This window comes from Mytilus galloprovincialis, chromosome 7, assembly GCF_965363235.1.
Source record: "Mytilus galloprovincialis chromosome 7, xbMytGall1.hap1.1, whole genome shotgun sequence".
Lineage (NCBI taxonomy): Eukaryota > Metazoa > Mollusca > Bivalvia > Mytilida > Mytilidae > Mytilus > Mytilus galloprovincialis.
In genome coordinates, this window is record NC_134844.1 from 33,163,486 (window position 1) to 33,186,177 (window position 22,692).

General features: G+C 32.0%; 1 protein-coding gene across 1 annotated transcript; it reads right to left on the reverse strand.

Annotated features, from left to right (window-relative positions):
• Positions 1–2,064: 2,064 nt before the first annotated feature.
• Positions 2,065–20,773, reverse strand: LOC143082807 (ATP-dependent DNA helicase Q1-like). Its single transcript, XM_076258659.1, has 11 exons — positions 20,677–20,773; positions 17,820–17,993; positions 15,987–16,166; positions 14,440–14,745; positions 13,706–13,872; positions 11,755–11,836; positions 10,802–10,950; positions 9,535–9,791; positions 4,306–4,400; positions 3,510–3,776; positions 2,065–2,733 (listed from the first exon to the last, which is right to left on the reverse strand). Exons 1-11 carry the CDS (start codon positions 20,681–20,683, stop codon positions 2,183–2,185), a joined length of 2,235 nt encoding a protein of 744 aa, XP_076114774.1. The 5' UTR covers positions 20,684–20,773; the 3' UTR covers positions 2,065–2,182.
• Positions 20,774–22,692: the final 1,919 nt, after the last annotated feature.

Sequence of the window (22,692 nt, forward strand, 5' to 3'; positions counted from 1 at the left end):
ACAATTTACATCAAGGAATTCTGGAAGTCATAGCTAACAGACAAAGACAACACCAGACTGTCAATTGAGCTGTATAATACTATTCCAATAAAATATAACTTTATTTCAAAAGTATAAATGCTAAATATATCAGTTCTTTTCATAAGACTACAAGATATTCGCAAAAGTAAGCCCATTTTGGACATTTTGTCAAAATATGATGATTTTGTGCATTTTTCAGACCTAAAAGCTTTTGAAACACCTTGGACGCCACCTACGATCCAGAATGTGTTGTAACCAAAAGATTCCAATTTTGATATAGATTTCATCAATATAAAAACTTTTTGGATCGTAGATGGAGGCCAAGGTTAATTATGCCAAAAACAATTAAAATTATGGACAAAAAGTACCAAAGTTGACCTTTTAATACAAATTATGCTCATTTGAGGGGTCATTGCTCCATAAATAGTAAAAGAAAGTGCCAGAAAAAATATTTTTGTCTTAGTAGTATTATCACAAGTATTTCTATGTGAAATTTGTAATTTTTTGCCCAATTTAAAAAACATAAAAAAATCAGGGCCAATTTTAACCCTTTGTGAACCTTCTCCTTTTCTTTCAAATCTTTCATTTTGGCTCTACAAATATAATAATCAATTCATTTGATGTGTTTGAGCTTTAATTTTTCTACTTAATTTTAACTTTGTTATTTTACTTTTTTTTTAATGTGAAAAATTTAAGTCTTGCCTTTCCAAAATGTATTACTTACAATGCTGACTGTCAACATGTTACAAGTCTTAATTGGCAGTTAGGCATTTTTCAATAAATTAATCTTGATTGTAGTCAACGACCCATTTTTAATAAAGGGCTGCGCTTTAGCGCATGATACGCCCGTTGCTCTTTTAACTTGTCTTTTATGCTTTAAATGAATATATATGATCAACTAGAAATATATATACAAATCAAAAGGGATGTTACATTTATATATTCACCAAAGTTTCATAAAATCCCCCTTTTTAAAGTATAAAAATTTATTACTTAAGAAAACGTAAAATCTAAAATTTATAAAAATGGAAAGGGAGCTTATGTCAATAGATATAAACAATTTATCAAAGTTGCATAAAATTTTGTGAAAGTGTTAGTTATTGTCCCAAAATTGGAAAATCCCCCCTTTTTTAAGCATAAAAATTCATAACACGGAAATGTAAAATCTGAAATTTATAAAAATTGAAAGGGAGCTTACATCAATAGATATAAACAATTCACCAAAGTTTCATGGACATTGGTGAAAGCCTTTTTGAGTTATTGTCCGAAGTGTTGAAAATCCCCCTTTTTTTTATGAATAAAGCCCCATAAATCCAAAACTTCAAATCTGAAATTTATAAAAATTGAAAGGGAGCTTACATCAATAGATATAAACAATTCACCAAAGTTTCATGGACATTGGTGAAAGCCTTTTTGAGTTATTGTCCGAAGTGTTGAAAATCCCCCTTTTTTTTTATGAATAAAGCCCCATAAATCCAAAACTTAAAATCTGAAATTTATAAAAATTGAAAGGGAGCTTACATCAATAGATATAAACAATTCACCAAAGTTTCATGGACATTGGTGAAAGCCTTTTTGAGTTATTGTCCGAAGTGTTGAAAATCCCCCCTTTTTTATGAATAAAGCCCCATAAATCCAAAACTTAAAATCTGAAATTAAAAAAAAACGAAAGGGAGCTTACGTCAATAGATATAAACAATTCACTTAAGTTTCATGGAAATTGGTGAAAGTGTTTTTGAGTTATTGTCCGAAGTGTGGACGACGGACGGACGGACAGACGGACGGACGGACAGACGGACGGACGGACAGACGGACGGACGGACAGACGGACAACGGTATACCATAATACGTCCCGTCTAAAAGACGACGGGCGTATAAAAACTTGTGTACATTTGTATGTTTTCAATTATCTTGATGAATATTAATATGAAATGAAGTAATGTTGAGAATTATCAACATAACAAACTAAATATAAGAAATGTTTGAAAAAGAAACTAGGAAACCCTTGTTTCATTGATCACAAAAGAGATTACAACAGCTGAAAGAACTTATGTTTTTTATGAGCATTATTTTGTGCTACACATTTCCATGGTGTATGCCTTCATTCAAATTTTGCATAAGACTGATGCTATAACCTTAATTTCTTTTCTTTTTTTATCATTCACTCAGAATCAATCATAATAGCTTTTGATTTCTTAACATTTTCAATTATAACATCTGAATCGTCCCCTGATTCTGCTTCATTAGATTCACAAAGGTTCCCATTAAGAGATTCTGAGTTTGAACAATTGTTACTGTGACTGCCACTAATACGTTCAGATTTTGAAGAACTTGTATCCCGAGAGGATTTCTTTTTCATAGCAGGTTTTCTTTTAAATTCTTCTCCAAAGTCCAAATCATCACTATCAGAGTCATCTATCACTGGCTTCTTCCTTTTTAATTTGCCTGACTTTTTTGTCTTTGTAAAGTCATTTTCATCTTGACTACTCTGATTAGTGGAAGTTCCAGTAAAGTTTGAGAACTTTGAATTTTCTGAGTTTATAACAACAAGTTTTGGTTTTGTATCATTCTGTTTGGCTAGAGGTTTATGATCACTCTGTGATGAGGGTGAATTGTCTGTGTTGGAATTCTGAGTTGGTAGTGATCTTCTTTTATTGAAAAATTCCACTGCTAATTTTGCTGATTCACTTTTTAACAAGTTCGCCTTTGCCCCTAAAAATATACATAAAAGTATCATTTGTTATTATGCTTTAAACAGTAAACTGATCAATATTGCCTCCTAAAAACAAATCGAACTTTGTGTTCGTTATCTGGCTTAGTATTTGTTTTTAGATATATCAGTGTGTGGCAAGTTTTATTTATATATTATATTCAATAATTGTACAATCTAGTTATATGTACAGGAATCAGTTATCAATCTTTATACACTGCCGCAAATATAGGCTTAATAATAATGAATTCATGTAATTATAGAATCTATGATCTGGTTCTGTAAATTTTTTCGTGTTTCAGACAGAGAAATTGTAAAACCTATGAAATACATATAAATATTGTCAAATTTACAACATATTTACATAGAAGTTGAATATATATGGAAGGATTTTTAGGATTGAATGCATTGTTAGCAAAAGCATCAGTCAATATAATTTTTAACTAACTAATAAGTAAACAACCAAAATCTGAAAGTGAAAGGCATGTTGGAGTCTAAAGGAAAACGTATGTCATCCAACTAGAGAAAATCAATTTCCTTCCCAGAACTAGCTCTGTACACTTTAAACTCATTTCAGGAAGGTGACTTTTAAAAGGGACATCTTTATTATAGCTGTCAAAATATATCTGACAAGATAAAAATTAACAAAGTTTTAAAATTTAAACTATTTTTCCAGTTGAAAACAAAATAGTTTGCTTGAGGTATTTTTTCTAAAATTTCTCAAAAAAAACCAAACTTTCTTCATAATTTTTAAATAATTGTACTTGTGTATATTTACCTGCAACAAGATAACTTATTGTGCTGTATGGTGTGAAATGAAAATCCTCTCTTATAAAACCTTGTAATAACATGTGACCAATAATTCTCTCAAGCTTGTCTCTGGACACCTTAGGAGGGTCCAATCCTCTGACTTTTAGTGAGCCTGCCCCTTTACCCTCCCAGGCATCTAACAGTTTCAATGCAGTTATCCTTTGATCAGTTGCAGATGCTTGGTCTAATATTGTTAAAACATTTAATCCTAATTTTGTAACATCTCTCTTTTCCCCTGTAAGAAAAGATAAGTTTTTTAGCTGTATTTGGCAAAATTTTAGTTGATGTTCAATGGACCGTGAAAATGGGTAAAAAATTAAATTTGGCATTAAAATTAGAAAGATCATATCATAGGAAACATGTGTACTAAGTATCAAGTTGATTGGACTTCAGCTTCATCAAAAACTACCTTGACCAAAATCTTATTGTAGGTGGGGCATAAGTAGGTGGGGCATAAAAATGAATGTTCTAATTTTCTTTGAGTTTCCCTTGAATGAAACATAAACAGATTGAAGATATAGGGAAGGGGAAGAAGCTTATTTATTCAACAACAATAGGTCAAGGTCACTATGACTAAAATATCTGCTGAAGCATTATACGAAATTTATTTACCAATTAGGGATTACACTATCATGACTATTTATACCTTTCAAATCTAAAGTACATGAGAGAAATTATTTCTAATAACATTTGTAACTATTTCTTATTACATTTCAACTATGTTCCCCTCAAATATCACAACTCTCCTTCCTAACCATTCTCACCTTCTGTGTCTTTATTACAATGGTCACACATCTTATTACACTGTGATTTATCCCACAGCTCTCCGAAATGTCTAGCTATTGATGCTCTTCTACATCTAAAACAAAAAGTTACATTTTAATTGTCATTTCAATTTTTAATTAAAGAACCCTAGTGAGCGCGCTCACACACCCCACGTCCCAACATTGGAGAAATAAAATAAGTGTAAGGAAAAAAAATTGAATCATAATTTCTGTCAATATGCACATCTACATAGTATGTCCTTATTATCTACAAAGTTTCTTGAAATTCTGTTGTGTAGTTTAAGAGGAGTTGCGATGACAAACTGTTGCAGTAGTACATTAAAGAAAATAAGTTCAAAGGGCAGAACTCCTAGAAAAAAAAATTGAATTGTAATTTCCTGTCGATATGCACATCTAAATAGTATATCCTTATTATTTAAAAAGTTTTTTTAAATTCTGTTGTGTGGTTTCAGAGAAGTTACGATGACAAACTGTTGCAGTAGTACATTGAAGCAAATAAGTTCAAAGGGGCGTAACTCCTAGAAAATAATAAAATCATCATTTCCTGTTGATATGCACATCTACATAGTATGTCCTTATTATCTTAAAAGGTTTCATGAAATTCTGTTGTGTGGTTTGAGAGGAGTTGCGATGACCAGAAACAGGATTGACCGACTGATGGATGGACAGAGGAACAAACGGGTCAAAAACATTATACCCTCCGCAACTTCCTTGCGTGGGGTATAATAAATCTTTAAAAACAAAATCAATCTCTCTTCACATTTTTTCAACCATCTTCTTCATATAACAAACATTTGGCAGACTATGATGAAATAATAATAGACAATAAAGGCACTGATCCTGTATTAAAGTCTTTAATTATGACAAAGTTATTTTTTTAAATTCATAGGAACTGTCTGAGTGCATTTCAAAATCAAAGCACCAAAGGCGCTGTAGGCAGTTAAGTAAAAAAAAGGAGAGGCAAACTTGGCAGAAGTTAAGACGAATATTGTTGAAAAATTGGTGAAAATATTATCTCGTTTATTTCTCTAGTATTGAATAATGTTTGTACCCTAAAGTTTTCACTATCCAATCCTGCCACTTAGAGTTAAAATTGTGCCTGTCCATATTGAGGACCCAGTAATTTGGTAATTGTTGCTGTATATCATATCCATTTTTCATAATTGTTTTGTACATAAATCAGGCTGCTGTAGTTTTATTGTTTAACATTTGTAATTTTCTGGTCTTTTAAAGCTTACTATGCAGTATACATGTAGGTTTTGCTAATAGTTACAAGCTGCATGGAGGATTATTCTTATCAGATTAATAATTTCAATAATGGGGTCCAGCAGTGGTGTATGGTTTAATTCAACTATATTCTAAAGTATGAATATGCCATATTAGCAGTTTTAGTTGCATCAGTTGGTGCACCTACATTGTATGCACAATCATCAAATCATAGCTGAAACTATCTTAAGTGATGTAATTTTCTTGTAAGTTATATTACAATAAATGCTGATGTTGTTATAATGGCCTAGCAATGATACAACATTTTTTGAAGCCTGTATGGTTGCCTAACTATAATTGCTTACTTTCTTCATTTATTTTGGTGGATATATATATAGTTGTCTCATTATGATGCATTGGCTATCATTCCACATATTCTTATCTTTATAATAATTCTACATGTCTTATCTATAATCAGCTTTTAATACAGAGACATGTTTTGCCTATTTGTTATTTTTTAATAATACAATTAAAATAGAAATGCATTAACATGTAAAATATATTCAAAGACAATGATCCATGACTGATTGTACAGGGCTGAACGATCCCTATGGAAATAAGATGTGCCAACACTTATACAACTGCTTACCAAATAACATTGACTTTTCATAAGTTGTCCCCTTTAATCAAACCCTAACACATAGATTGCTGGTTTCTTAAACTAACATAATTATAGTCAAAGTCAATAGATCATGCATATGACCGAGGGTTAAGGACCAAATATCCTCTATGGAACTGAAACGTACTAATGCTTCTTCACCTACATGGCAATCATCATTGACTTACGACGATTGGTTTCCTTCATAGTAAAATAATCAAAAGCTTTATGAAATTTCAAAGTAACGTAAGTTTCCAAGTAAAAAGAGAATAATTTAGGGGGCAGGGTCAAATATCCTCAATAGAAATTGAAAGTGACAAAGTTTATACAACTACACACCAAATATCATTGACCATTCACTAGTGGTTCCTCAATAACTCACCTAATCAAAAACTAATACATGTAAACTAAGTTTCAGAGTCAATTGACTATGACAAAGGGGGTGGGGCTAAATATTCTGGTAATCAGGTAATGAGATATACCTATGCTAACACAACTGCGTACCAAATATCATTGACCTCCCATTAACTAGACCTAATCACACAATCACAAACTACATTTTTGTAATACATTGTTGATGCTGACCATGCTGACAAAACAACACAACTATATATACATGTATGCCTCTCTTTTTGACTCTGTCATCTTTGGCAAGACAAAAATTCCAACAAATTTAATACAAATATTTTGTCCATCTTTTTTTAATATTTCTTTATTCTTATTTTCTTAAATAAATCAATGCTGCATTTACACATAATTCGATATCAATTTGAAACGTTTAACATGTTTAATGTCTACTTCAATACACGTCAAAATCACATCACTGTCCAAATGAGCTTAATTTTTAACTCAATTAATAATATTCATTTGTTGTAACTGCTGGCAAGTTTATAAATAATTCCTGTCAGAAAGCTGAATCAAAACTTGTTGTATTAGTTGACATGATTACACCTGGCAAAAACAATCTTCAAAATTGATCATGTATGTAGATTTACATGTAGGTATATGTAAATATTTTAATAACATCGTACATGTAGTAGTCTAAAGTTTCATTGTTGTTGTGGAACTATAGGGGTGAATAGACAATCCAGTTGCTACAGAGAATCATGTATTGTACATATACATGTACATGTATGCCTTGCCTCTTCTTGTATTAGCCATTGCAAAAGATTGGAATCAAGCTGAAATAAAAACAAATACAAATAGGTATAATATTCATTATTGCTTTAAAATTTTTACATATACAATGTAGCATAAAGGCTTCATGTCAAGTCCACTTGTATTTTTGTCCATCTAATGAGTTAACCTTTTTCAACTGATTTTTATAGTTCGTTCTCATATTGTACTGTTATACCACTGTCCCAGGTTAGGGGAGGGTTGGGATCCCGCTAACATGTTCAACCCTGCCACATTATTTACGTTTGTGCCTGTCCCAAGTCAGGAGCCTGTAATTCAGTGGTAATCGTTTGTTTATGTGTTACATATTTGTTTTTCGTTCATTTTTTTTATATAAATAAGGCCGTTAGTTTTCTCGTTTGAATTGTTATAAATTGTCTTATTTGGGCCTTTTATATGGGGTATGGGCTTTGCTCATTGTCGAAGGCTGCACGGTGACCTATAGTTGTTAATGTCTGTGTCATTTTGGTCTCTTGTGGACAGTTGTCTCATTGGCATTCATACCACATCTTCTTTTTTATATATTCAATCATGTCTAAAATCTTTATGTATTAGTTTTGTCCATGTTCATGGTCATTGAGGCCCTTATAATTACATTTGTAATGCTTAAATTTTCTAGGGTCCCAAGTCAGGATCGTCTGGCCTTTGTTAGTCTTGTATGATTTTCAATTATAGATTCTTGTGTATAATTTTAACTTAAGTTTAGTATGACATGAACTCCATAATCATTGAACTAGTAACTTTTGTTTAGGGGTCAATTGAAGCAAGCCTTCATGTTTGAGAGTTTCTCGTTGCATTGAAGACCATTTGGTGGCCTTCGGCTGTTCTCAGCTCTTTGGTCGTGTTGTTGTCTTTTTAGCTCATTCCCCATTTTCATTCCAATTTTATTTGAAATTGTTAGTGAAATATCTTGATCACGGATTCGCTGTCATCCATTGCCAATGTTATAATAAAATAATATATCTGTTCTATAAATAATTGATGTAGGAATTAAGAAAAATACTGTTTGTAACTTGTTAAAAACGTAACTTCGTAACGCACAACGTTACCTTCTACAGGCTTCTTTTCGTACCATGCGAGTTTTATTTCACAGTAATTTAATAGAAAAGTGGTTTACCAGTATCAAGTTGCTGAAGGAAACGAAAAGTTATGATTCTTGAAAATTTCACGAATGCTTAAATATCCGGAAAATGAAAAGTGCTTGTAAATCCAAATCAATTAAGGCTTGGGAAGCGTCACAAATTTCGTACTTAATATTTTACAATTATATACTTTTGAAGTGAAATAATGCTGTCCATTAGCAAATTATTGATAAAGTAGTAATCTTAATATTTTTTAAGCGCCTTTGGCTATATCAAAGCACATGTAGCAGTCTGTAACACCAAAGTCTTAACTTAAACACGATTAAGGAAACCATCTTGAAATGACCTTGACATCGACAAAATCTATAAATACGTATTCAAATGAGGTCCCGATTAAAATTGCAAAGGCCCTGATCGAGTATAATGTTTGGGGGTTTCCACGATACATAGCAAGTACAGAGAGACACGATGACAAATAATAATAACATCAGCTTGCATTAAATAATTAAATAAAATACATATCTTCATACAATGTAGAAATAAAATAATCAAGTATTCTTACAAATTCAAGACTTATACAGAGAGGAAGTAAGACAATGCTTTTAAATATTTACCTTTATTGGGATGGAATCCACCAAATTCAACGGCGTCACTGATTAAAAATAGCCGCAAAATTATATCCATGCGCCATTTGGCAAATTTTAATGCCTTCATTACAAACATTTTCGGCAATGAAATTATTCTTACAATAGCTCACTGACATCTTCATCAAAAGCACAGACGATAAAAAGCTATGCTTAACTTTTTAATTAGCACTTTTTCAAATGGGGAACATCAATTGTTTTGGGAAAATCGACGATCATTTAAGGTAATCTTCCTTATATTTATTGTTTTTCATAACAAAAAGTGTGAAAAAAATGTCTAATTAGTTATAAATAATCTACCAGACCTGCCAGATCAGAGAAATGGCACTTTTTCAAAAATTCCCAGGGGGGAACCAAAATCCAGGGTGCTCGCATAAGGCAGCTTAACTGCCTAAAAATCACTTCTTCTATATAGTGTATACAAGCATGTTTATGTACTTACTTAGATATGTCTAAACAGTATGACATAACACCATAGACATTGTCTAAACCAGTCTGTTCTGTGAATACCATAGTACTTTGTTTAAACACATCAGCAAATCTGTAGTATACGATACAATCTGATCTCTGTTCGTCTCGCCCTGCTCGTCCACTTTCTTGGTATAAATTCTCCATAGATTTACTGATAGAATGATGAATAACAAATCTGACATTTGGTTTGTCTATTCCCATGCCAAAAGCAACAGTTGCCACAATAACCTAAAATACAAGATGCAATTCTCATATATTCTTACTGACAATATACTGCTCCTAAGGTTTTACATTTAGTAACATTAAGTATTAACCTCAATACTTTATTTTAAAAAAAAAAAATTGTCAGACTCATGCATTATGTAAGGATTTTTATAATGAAAGTCATTAACACATTGGTTTCTGTTGCAAAGACAGTGATTAAAATCAAAACAAAAATGTATTGTATAATGTTGATAATGAAAATTATATATATCATGTATTTGCTGCATCAACCTTTTCTGATTATAGATCAACATATGGTACATTGTACCAATAGAGAATTAATTGTTATATTAGTAAAAAGCAATATACCACTAGAAATCTTAATTCATTACTTCATTACACACTATTAATACCACTATATTTAAATACCAGATTTTAATTTGTTTTGACAATCAGTTGTACCAGAGCAGAAGACATGATGCGACCATTTATTAATATATAATATTACAATTACATTTAATGAGTAAAAGGAGGTCAGAAAAAAATGTTCAAAATTTATGTACAGAAATATGTTGTAAATATACAAAAGATAAACTAATAGCATAGAACTCGTTGATACCAATGAATGGGCAATTTATCTGCTAGTTAAATCACTGATAAAAAGCCAAATAAATTATATGTCAGATTGCCTATCATATGAAAATGCAAATTTAACAAGCCAATCTGATCAAAATATGAAGTAGGAGGTGTATAATTGTTGTTGTTTTATCAAGCATAGATGTATATATTTAACTTTCAATTATTAGGTTATGAGGAATGGTGGATCTTTGTTAAATAACCAATTATCTTTTTACTGATGGAAAATGTTCAAATTTCCTTTTTCTGATTTTTACAAAAATAAGTAGTTGCCTAACACTGATCTACAGTTTTTACGGGTGGAACATAGTTGTGATAAGTACCTGGACAGAGGAACATTGTAAGCTCAAGAAGTTGGTTATGAGGTGTTATTAAAATGAAAATAAAACTTAACTCACCAAAATTTTATCTGCCAACCACATCTCATGTATTTGACTTTTTTGTTTAGCTGGTATGCTGGCATGGTAACACCCTGTCTTTATTCCTTGTTGTCTCAGCTCTCTTGTAACCTCTTCTGATTCTTTTTGTGTAAAACAGTACACAATACCTGGAAATTGATAGCAATGAAATACAATGATTTCCCAGTAAAAAAAAGTAATTTCACATGTGAGATAAAAGCTGCTGATTTTACTCATGGGATGTAATAGAACAATGGGTGCTGTTAATAAACTAGATGTTGCATCAAAACAAATATGTAGGCATAGATATATTTACTTACATTTTCTACTTTGTTTCCATTAAAAAGTCCATGAAAAATGTAATAAAAAGAGTACAGTAAATTCAGAAATTATTGTGTGCATTCATTATTAGGATTTTGAGCTGTTCCATTAAACATACATGGAACCCAGGGAAGGCACTTTAAAAATACAGTGACCATCCATAGAAGCAAGTCCTGCATACATTTTAGACCCATTAAACACAATATTTCACACCCACCCATAGAGGCAAATTTAAGTTGCCTTCCCTTGGTCTCATGTATGTTTTTATGGAACAGCCCTTTGAAAGAAAGAAAAATGTGAAATTAATAATTTCGAGTTTAGGAAAATTTGCATATAGATATATGTATTAAATATGAGATTGCAAGTACTAACTTATGGGATACATTCGTTAGCGTTATTTATATTAAGAAAAACATCGCAAATTTCTGAATTTACAAATTTCTGAATTTACAGAAACTAATAATAAAAAATCAAATTTCGAAAAATATTCAACATGTTACTGAACAACACTGATAATCAATACAATAGCTACACACAGTTGTGTTTAAATGTGTTGGTGTGTGTCACTTGTGAATATTTTTCTATATTAAGATTCTTGGATTAGTTTTTATTCTATAAATATCATCACTGACCTGATTGGTTTCTAAATCTTTTATCAATTAATTCAACCATCTCTGATATTGTTTCTTTAAATGCTGATGGTTTAGCTTTTACCTACAATACATGTTAAACGAAATATAATGATTAAATTATTTTGAATTGTGTGACAAAATGGTATATCCAATAACACATAAAATTTTACTTTCACAACAGTCATAAAATGCAGTGTTTAGCAATATTCACATAGCAATATCACCCTATGACTATGTCAAAATAGAGTTTACATAAACAAAAGACGAGTAAAATATTTGTAAGTATAAAAAAGAAGATGTGGTATGATTGCCAACGAGACAAGTATCCACAAAAGACCAAAATGACACAGACATTAACAACTATAGGTCACCGTACGGCCTTCAACAATGAGCAAAGCCCATACCACAGGGTTTCACAGAACCCAGTGTCTCGCCTACTTTATGAATCTCATAAATGTTTTACGAACTTTAACTGCAGACTGTATGTAATCATAATGTCAACTGGAAAAAACTAAGTTCATATATAAGTAAAATAAGTTCTCTGGCTGTTTAAGACGTCTTTACACTAAATCCATTGGATGTTGGATGTGTACGGATTGATAGTTTAGTCTTAGATGCATGATTTTTTTATTAGTTGTTAATGGCTTTGAACTAGCTGTCAGATAACTGCGAGTACTCTCAGATCTGTTCATTGTGTCTTTTTGTGTCGGGATGTATAAGTACCGGGCAACGTCCACTTGTATGTTTGTCCATCTGATGAGTTAAGCCTTTTTCAACTGATTTTTATAGTTCGTTCTTATGTTGTACTGTTATACCACTGTCCCAGGTTAGGGGAGGGTTGGGATCCCGCTAACATGTTTAACCCCGCCACATTATTTATGTATGTGTCTGTCCCAAGTCAGGAGCCTGTAATTCAGTGGTTGTCGTTTGTTTATGTGTTACATATTTGATTTTCGTTCATTTTTTTTACATAAATTAGGCCGTTAGTTTTCTCGTTTGAATTGTTTTACATTGTCTTATCGGGGCCTTTTATAGCTGACTATGCAGTATGGGCTTTGCTCATTGTTGAAGGCCGTACAGTGACCTATAGTTGTTAATGTCTGTGTCATTTTGGTCTTTTGTGGATAGTTGTCTCATACCACATCTTCTTTTTTATATAATGAAAGGAAAAGCAGGAAATATACTTTTACAAATTTTCCTTCTAGATACTAGCTTTTGATCATAAACAAGCTTCTGTCCAAGTTTGGTACAAATCCAGGATAGTTTAAGAAAGTTTATAAAATTTCAAAAACTTTAACTACAGAATGATTGTAATGTTAACTGGCAGAAAAACTAATTCCATTTAGATTTATTTATTTATTTTTGGTGTTTTAACGCCACTTTTAGGCGCCACTTTTAGGCTATTTCGTGGCAGCCAGTTTTTATTGGTGGAGGAAGCAGGAGTGCCCTGAGAAAACCACGACCTTGGATAGGAAAAGTCCATTTATAAGAAAAGTACAGGGGGAAAAAGAATTTTTTTTCTGGATACCATCTTCTGAAAATAAACAAGCTTCTGTTCAAGTTTGGTAGAAATCCAGGATAGTTTAAGAAAGTTATTAAAATTTCAAAAACTTTAACCACAGAGGTAATATTTGTGGATGCCACCGCTGCCACCAACGACGACACAGACAACGGAATATAGGATCACTATGTCTAGCTTTTGCGACAAAGGTTGCAGGCTTCACAAAAATGCTTACATACCAAACAATATTGCTTAATAGAGTATTATATCACCTTATCACTAAAAGTATGCAGTTTTTATTTCAGTCACATGAACCATGAAAATGAGGTCGTGAACCATAAATATACTCCCAAATAGTAACTTTTAAAAATCTATATGCAATGTGTGGATTATTCAACAACATCAATCTATATAAATAAAAAGCTTTAAACAATAATCATTGATTTGTACCTCATAAAATAGATTTGGTCTGTTAAATGAAGCTTTAAACAGATGACAGTTAGGAATATTTAATATTTTCTTGACATCCTCCAACACTTTAGTAGTAGCTGTAGCTGTTAAACCAAGAATGGGAACTTCTGGAAACTGTCGCTTCATTATACCTAAAAACTTGTAATCTGAAAAACATTTAAAGCAACGTTAACAATCTTTAATTACTTGCGGTCATCTTTTGATTCAGAATTTCAAAGCATTGTTTTTCATAACTCTGTATCTTTTTTATCCAAAATAACAATTAAGTTCTAATTTCAACCAATTTTCATTTTTCTTTTTATTCACTATACGTAATGATCAACTTAATAGGGAAGGACTGAGTACTCATATAACTTGATGAAGTTTCATTCTGACATTCAATAATGTTCCTGTCCAATTCAGCAAACCTCACCAATGAAAATATTTTTCCCTTTATGTATTTTGTTCATTTTAAATTTATAATTGTAACAGATATATGTTAGCTATATACTCTCTGTATGACAATAAAGTCTTGACCTAAACATGAAATTTTTATCTCAGTTTACCTAACATATCCTTTTATTTTCATAAATAAAACCTTATATAGATATTAGAAGATGTGGTATAAGTGCCAATGAGACAACTCTCCATCCAAGTCACAATTAGTAAAAAGTAAACGATTATACATGTTAAAGGTCAAAGGACGTCCTTATACATCTATCTGATATATTTACCTGGACGGAAATCATGTCCCCACTGTGAACAACAATGGACTTCATCGATCACTAGTCGAGAAAACCTCCCTGCCTGGTACATTTTCTCCAATTTTGCCATAAATCTTTTACTTTTTGCCAGTTTTTCTGGTGTGACATATAACAGTTTGAGACTAGCATTTTTGTCCAACATAGCCTCTTGAACAGCTTTGACCTTTTCTTTGCTGGCTGAGGCATCTAGTTTTGTAGCATCAATTCCAAATCTTTCCAATGCCATTATCTGATCCTCCATTAAAGAGACTAAAGGAGAGACAACTAAGGTAATACCTGTAATTCATCAATGAATAATATAAATTACCAATTATAATTATAAACCTACATGTAGAAAATTATAAACATCTAATGCAAGCAATAATCTTTCTGTGGCTACACCTATTACAAAGTCAAAGAAAATATCATTCACATAGCACCTATAAACTTCGGAATATACTACCAAATGAAATATGGTTTTCTTTGATTATAACAGTGACCTATACACAAGGTTTGAATGTGCTTGAATCAACTGATTCAATGACCACTTTGATATCCTTTGTTTAATATTTCATTTATAATCAGGGTTCTTAACATCCAGTGGCAAATATTACAAGCATATTTGGAAAATATAAATACATTGTTTTGTACTAGATATATAGTCAGAATTTGAATGCACAGACATAGAAGGTAATAATCTTTAAGAAGAAAACACGCCCTACTCATATACAACATTATGACTCAAAGCCATTGAGTACTTGTTCATATTCTTTTAAATTTTGTGTATACATGTAATTGATGGAGAAAATAGGAATATAATGCCGTATGATGACCTATACCAGTAGTTCTTAATTTATGTGTCATTTTGGTCTCTGGTGGAGAGTTGTGTCATTGGCAATCATACCACATCTGCTTTTTTTGTATATACTAATTCTTTTGTCTCAAGGTTGACCTAACAAGGTATAAAACAAATGACCTTTTCTTCATTACTTTGTATATACCATTTAACCGGTACTGCTACCCTTGAAATGTTGTATCAAATTAGTTTGAGTTAATTCAAGATTCAGGAAAACACTCAGTCACTGTCATGACTGTCAAAACAAGAATGTGTCCCCTGTACACGAATGCCCCACTCGCACTATCATTTTCTATGTTCAATGGACCGTGAAATTGGGGTAAACCCTCTAATTTGGCATTAAAATTAAAAAGATCATATCATAGGGAACATGTATACTAAGTTTGAAGTCGATTGGACTTCAACTTCATCAAAAACTACCTTGACCAAAAACTTTAACCTGAAGCGGGACAGACAGACGAACGGACGGACGGACAGACGAACAGACGCACAGACCAGAAAACATAATGCCCCTCTACTATCGTAGGTGGGGCATAAAAAGGCTGTTAATCTGCACACTTGGGAAAAAATTGGGAAAGTAAATAGTAAATGTATGATCTCATTGATTTGAAAAGAAAGGCTATAAGGTTGTTACTAATGATACAAACTTACAAATTTGAGGTGGATTCTTAATCATACTTACCCTTGGACAAGAGGGCTGGTAATTGGAAACATAAACTTTTCCCTCCCCCTGTCGGCATTATCAACATACAATCTTTACAAGACATTGTCACATTCATGGTCTGTAACTGCATGGGTCGTAAAGTCTGTATGTTAAAGACTGATACCATCTTAGCCAATAGATTATTACTCCATTCAAAATCTAAAACAAATTTAACAAATATATTATTCTATGAATTTTACAGAAATTTTTACTATAAAATGTTTGTTCTTTTATCATGTTTATCAGATTTATCTATTTATTTTTATTCATGTATTTAATGGTCATTTGCAAATAATGAATTTAAGAAGTGCCTTTGCTGAGTGCCATTAATCTTTATGGAATAGTGTACTATGGCGGGTACAGAACATCAAAGAAAAAAGTTCTTAAAAATCAGTTAAATGTTTTAATCACGTACTACATTGTATATAAATATATCGGATTATAGCTGTTAGTAATGAGAAATCATCTATACTATTAAACGAGAAGACCTCATTTTGGGTGTCGCTTCTCTTCTTTCCACAATAAATTAATCAACACGCCTCTGTTTCCTATAGGTACAGTGCAATGCATTTTGTTTATTCAAGTCAGTCTTGGAAGCTTGAATAATAAATAAAGATTAGAGCCGGTGCATAGTCACATTTGTCATCCATCTATATGATTATTCAGATTGAGTTATTTTGGGAGAAAAACGAGAAAAAAAGGCATCCGGATATTGTCCCGTCTTTGGACGAAATTTTAAGTCAGATTAGACTTCCGGTTTGCGTTTTTCTGTATACTTTGAACATACATATACTACGAATAAAGTGTATTTTAATTCTATCTGCTATCATTTTCAAGTTTACTATCCACGGCAGTCACAGAGTTTATTAAATGGAGAGGGTCTGTATACTATATCAATTGACCACCATGGATCGATTAGTAAACTTGGAATTGAAAGTCAATACACTTTATTTATATAGCAATGAATGTTCATAATATACAGATAAGTGCTAAAATTATTCATGTGAACTTTTGATACCTTTTCTGAAATTCTCCAGTCATTAAACATGTTAAATCTTTTACAAAATTCATTTATTGCAACAACAAAAAAAGATGTGGCATGATTGTCATGTTAAGACAACTCTCCACAAGAGACCAAAATGACCGTGACGGAAATTAATAACTATAGGTCACCGAACGGCCTTCAACAACGAGCAAAGCCCATACCGAAAATACTCAGCTTTTAAAGGCCCCGAAATGACGATGTAAAACAATTCAAACGAGAAAACTAGCGGCCATATTTATGTACAAAAAATGAACGAAAAACAAATATGTAACACATAAACAGAGACATATAATACTTTTATATGTCTCTGACATAAACAAACGACAACCACTGAATTACAGGTTCCTTACTTAAATGTTCATAACATAGATACTAAATGTATATTCATATTGAAATTGATAGAAAACCAAAAATTGGGAATTTTGGAAATGAAGAAGGAGGGATAAAAAAACATTTTCCTGTCCCCAATAACCTATGACTTATGATACATTTGCTGAAATTCTCCAGTCATTCAATATTTTACAAAATTCTTCCAACAACACTTTACATACTTTAAACTACGGTCTAAATGCCCGCGATTTCGCGGGTGTGTTCTAGTACTTCTAAAGCATCAAAATATGTGTTTGTCAAACTGCTAGACGTCTAATTAAATCATTCCTATATAGTTTTATAAAAATTAAAGGAGACAAATCTATTTTAGACAAAGGGTTGGTACCCACTTAAATGGCTTCAAAGATCTCTATTCTTCATATTTTTCACTAGTTTACCTTGTTTATCCCATTTCTTATCATTATCATCTGATTTTGCACTACTTTGTCTAAGAATGGAGTCTAATTCAGTTTTACGTTGTTGTAAAGAAGCCTGACGTTGTAAAAGACTGTCGATCTCTATACTGATGGTATCTAGTTCTTGTTTTGTGTCTGCCAATTCCTTCCTGTAAACTAAAATCAAATCATAATTTAATAAATTATTATACAATAATAAAGCGGTATATATCTGTTTACCAAAAGAATGATGGCAATAAAAATATAAAACATAAACAAAAGAATGTGTGCCATTAATTACCTTGTAAACTTTTTCTGTTAATATTACAAGGAATCTGAATTTTCTTTTTTGTGGATATCGATTTTTGTGGATTAAGGAAAAGTTGTATTTTTGGTATGTGAATTAAGGAAAAGTTGGATACCTTAGTATTTGATTTTGAGGTTTTGACAAAGCCAGAAATGCAGCATACAAGCATATAGAAAATGTGCCATTCGTTGAATATTTAAAATTGTGCTTTACCTGTACCCATGAATTTTCATTTAATAAGAGAAAGGTGCTTCCTGATTGGCTCCTGAATTTTATTTTGTTTAGCTATAGCTATTCATGTGACTTGCCAGGCGCGAATTTCCTGTTCCAATTCATGTTTTTACAGTCTGATAAAAATACTGAACTCAAAGGAAAATTCAAAAAGGAAAGTCCCAAATCAAATGACAAAGTCAATAGTTCAAACACATCAAACGAATGGATAACAACTGTCATATTCCTGACTTGGTACAGGCATTTTCTTATGTAGAAAATGGTGGATTGAACCTGGTTTTACAGCTAGCTAAACCTCTCACTTGTATGACAGTCACATCAAATTCCATTACATTGTCAACGATGTGTGAACAAAACAAACAGACACAATAAGTAAAAATGTCAAAAATAGGGGTACAACAGTCAACATTGTGTTATCATCTTAATCACTATAAAAAAAACAACAAATGTAAATAAACGAAGAAGCACAAAAAGGCATACATCAAATTTAACATCCTCATCAACATGATCTAATAAAGTATTTTAATATCTACTTATATAGCTGTCCTGGTCTGGTGTGAATTAATAACAGTATGTCCGCAAAGAGAGTTATGATTTTTTTTAATGCTTCTTGCATTCTCATATAAGATCATAGAGGCTTTAAAAAATATTGCTCTGTTATAAACAATAAGATAATGAACTTACCATTAAATTACGTATAATAGTAAGTTAGAACCATTAACATCTATTACTTTTACTCCTTCTACATGTTCTATCTAAAATTTAAAATTTCAAGCCTTCTGCCTTTTTAAAACATATCATCAGGTTCTGTTTATCTGCAGCTTATATAGCTTGAATAAACTGTTTAAAACTTTGTCATAACAGTTGTCACGGTTGTTAAATGATTTAGTGTGTGATAGTATCATTTGGAAGTGCAATTTGAAACTATATTAAATAAGAAGGAACTGTTGTAAAATCAGTAATGTTAAAATTTTGTATACAGAAATAATCATCTATGTTTTTTTAATTGGTTCAAAAATCATAAAACCTTATGTTTAAAAGGTTTGGCAATTTACTGGAAAACGTTCCACATGTTTCATATGATATATATTACGTCAGAATAAACTGTAATTTGTTTTGTTCCTTGAATATGTTGGGGATACCAATGGAACTCTTGTCTCAATCCAATTCAAAAGACAAAAGAAACTTTTAATTACTTACACTGGAGTCTGGAAAGACTTTTGAACATGTCAAACCCCACTTGGTTGATGAAATAAGCATAGAAATAGACATACAAGAATTGGGTCTTTTCCTAATACTTACTTTAAAGACCATATAGCTATTAGGGAATCTGCAACACTTGACTCATGATTTTTTTTACACTAAAACTACTGTATAACGATCATCAGTTATTTGAGATGGGAGAAATTTTCTTTGATATGTCTGTTATGTCTAGCAATAGACGATTACAGACGTATCAACACTTTTTTCTGTATTTTGTTGAATTGTCTCCGAATGACCCTACATGTAGATCAAGCTTTAAATACATTTTTTAACCTTCTGAAGTCATGCAACAATTGTTTTTTAATAATGACATCAAATATTTTTAATTGCGACAAAAAATTTTGCAGGGGACCCCCGTCTATTTTTGGACGATTAATGCATTTGAATGGGGACATATAGTTGGAACACCCCCCCTTTTTGTCCTGGGTTGGGGAACCCCTCCTTTTTTTAAATGGCTGGATCCGCCCCTGCAGACACAGGGCTAACAGACTCTTCAGCTCAAAAAATCCAGGGCCATCATGTTAGTCAAGTAATTAGGGTGAAAGGACCCGTCATTGAATAAATTATTTGTAGAACCTGATTAAATATTGCCAATAAAATTGGCACTTCACAAATTTATCAAAGTGAGTTTTTGCATTGAATAGAAGCAGAGTTTTTTTTTAATGAAATCCATTGGTAAAAGTAAGAGAGTGTGGGAAAAAATGTGCATGTCTCCAAGCACCTTTACACCTTATCGCTAATCCCGGCTGACCCGGCCGCTTGAACTTTTGACGCATACAACAATCACTTTTCCATTGTGGCGTCAGATATTTTCTTTTGTGACGTCAAAAATTTACGGGAACCTGTGTGATATCTAGTAATGGCGGACAAATAGCGATAAGGTGTATTCTGTTTCAATAAGGTTTTTCGATGAATATTTTTTTTCATTTCCATAAATTTATGAAAATTGCCCCCTTTTCTATGAATCCAGAGCCATGGGAACACCTGTCTCGAATAAAAAGACACTTGCGTCATTATTTTACATTTCAGCTACATAAATTGACAATGAGTTATGATTACCATCCATGTATTTTGTCTTTTAGCGCCGTTTATCTAAATTTTAAAATTTATCGTCTTCTAACTTCTATTTCGCTAAAGATAACTCTAGAGGAGTGCCGATACGAATGTTCCGAAAATCTGAAAAAATAGTTTTAGATAAGTACTGGAATGGTAACGAGCCCAGTCCGGCGGTCTGACTTTTACCGTATTACCTCCAAATAAACACCAAAATGCAATTCCACGGCACTAATCAAACATAATTTTCCACATTATCTTATAAAAAGAAAAACGGAATTGAAAACAAGAAGACAAACATAGTCCAAATTCTTACACAATCGGTTTGATTTTTAAGATAATTCACGGCCAAATACTAAAAAGGGAAATGCAAAAAATAGCTTTACTATGATTCTTTGAATGCAGTACAATGGAATTCAACAGCAAGTAATCTTCAGTATCATGAAGTTTTGTTGTATAACTGAAGAAGAAGAAGAAGACCTAACTAATTTATATTAACATGTTGTTCTTAAGATGACCTATGTCGACAATAACTTTGCCGTGTAGATAAAGGCAACACTGAGTAGTATACCGCTGTTCGAAACTCATAAATCGATAGAAAACAATAAATCCGGGTTACAAAGTAAAACTGAGGGAAACGCATTAAATATAAAAGGAGGAAAACGACACAACATTAAAATATAACGCACACAGAAACGAACTAAGCATTAGACAAAATCCGACGAGAATAACAAATATAACATCAAAACTAAATACATGAATTTGGGATAGAAAAGTACCTTGACCGGCACGTCTTATAGTAATGTGAATTCACACACAAATATAAGGGAAAACAGACGACACAACAGAAACACAACGTTAAAATGTAACACACACAGAAACGAACTATAATATAGCAATGGCCATATTCCTGACTTGATACAGGACATTTTTTAAAGAAAAAATGGTGGATTGAACCTGGTTTTGTGGCATGCCAAACCTCCCGCTTTAATGGCAATGTTAAATATAACATTAAAATGACAACATAACATTACAGGACTACAATTTACAAATAAATAGGAAAACATATTGGACAAGAAACACACGAATAAAAGCTAACAAAGGGCACCTGGTTTAAAATTAAATACGCCAGAAGTACTAGTGCGTTTCGTCCACACAAGACTTACTAGTGACGCCCAGATACAAAAGTTCGAAAGCCAAAACAAGTACAATTAAAGTTGAACAGCACTGAGGACCACAAGTTCAAAAAAGTTGTGCCAAATACAGCTAGGGTTTTCTGCTTGGGATAAGAACAATTTATACGTTTGCAAACAGTAAATTTTATAAAATGACTATATAAAAGATATAAAGGATAAAACTGAAGTCTTAGAGTCTGTTCTGTTTATCGTTTAATCTTATTTCAATAATTTGATAACTTTTTTGTCCCTTTGACAGCCACAGTAAAATGTTTTTTATCTTGCCGGCCTTGCTTTGATTTATGTTGCTTACTTGTCATGTATTTCTTTATATGTGTGATGTGTGTTCTTTCTAAAGTTCTTATAATTGTTATTTGGTTTTCCGCAAACATCAAGTCGCAATAGTTCTACAGAGTTCATATTAATTAATTGAACTTGATGTACATATACTGTCCGAAATAAATCAATAATAAAACATTCTTTTCCTGTCCGATTTTTTACTAACGTAAGATGCTGGAAGGTGGAGATGTCAATCATACTCCATGCACACTTATACACAAACATACATAAACTACCATCCAATCCACCTCCACTTATAAGCAAAATATGGAAAAAATATGGGAAAAGTAAAATAAGTTGATAAATTAAAATGATTTATTAAAGAGGACATTGACTCTATCGCAGAAACATTTGTTTATAATGCTTGTCATTTTCAGAAGATTTGTCCGTTATTCAGCTCACCCTACGCCAATGTAAACGAGTATTTTGATCAATTTTGGTTGCAATATAGTCGTTATAATTCCTTTTCTGCATTACACTACAAATTAAAGTGTACAGGCAAAGAAAT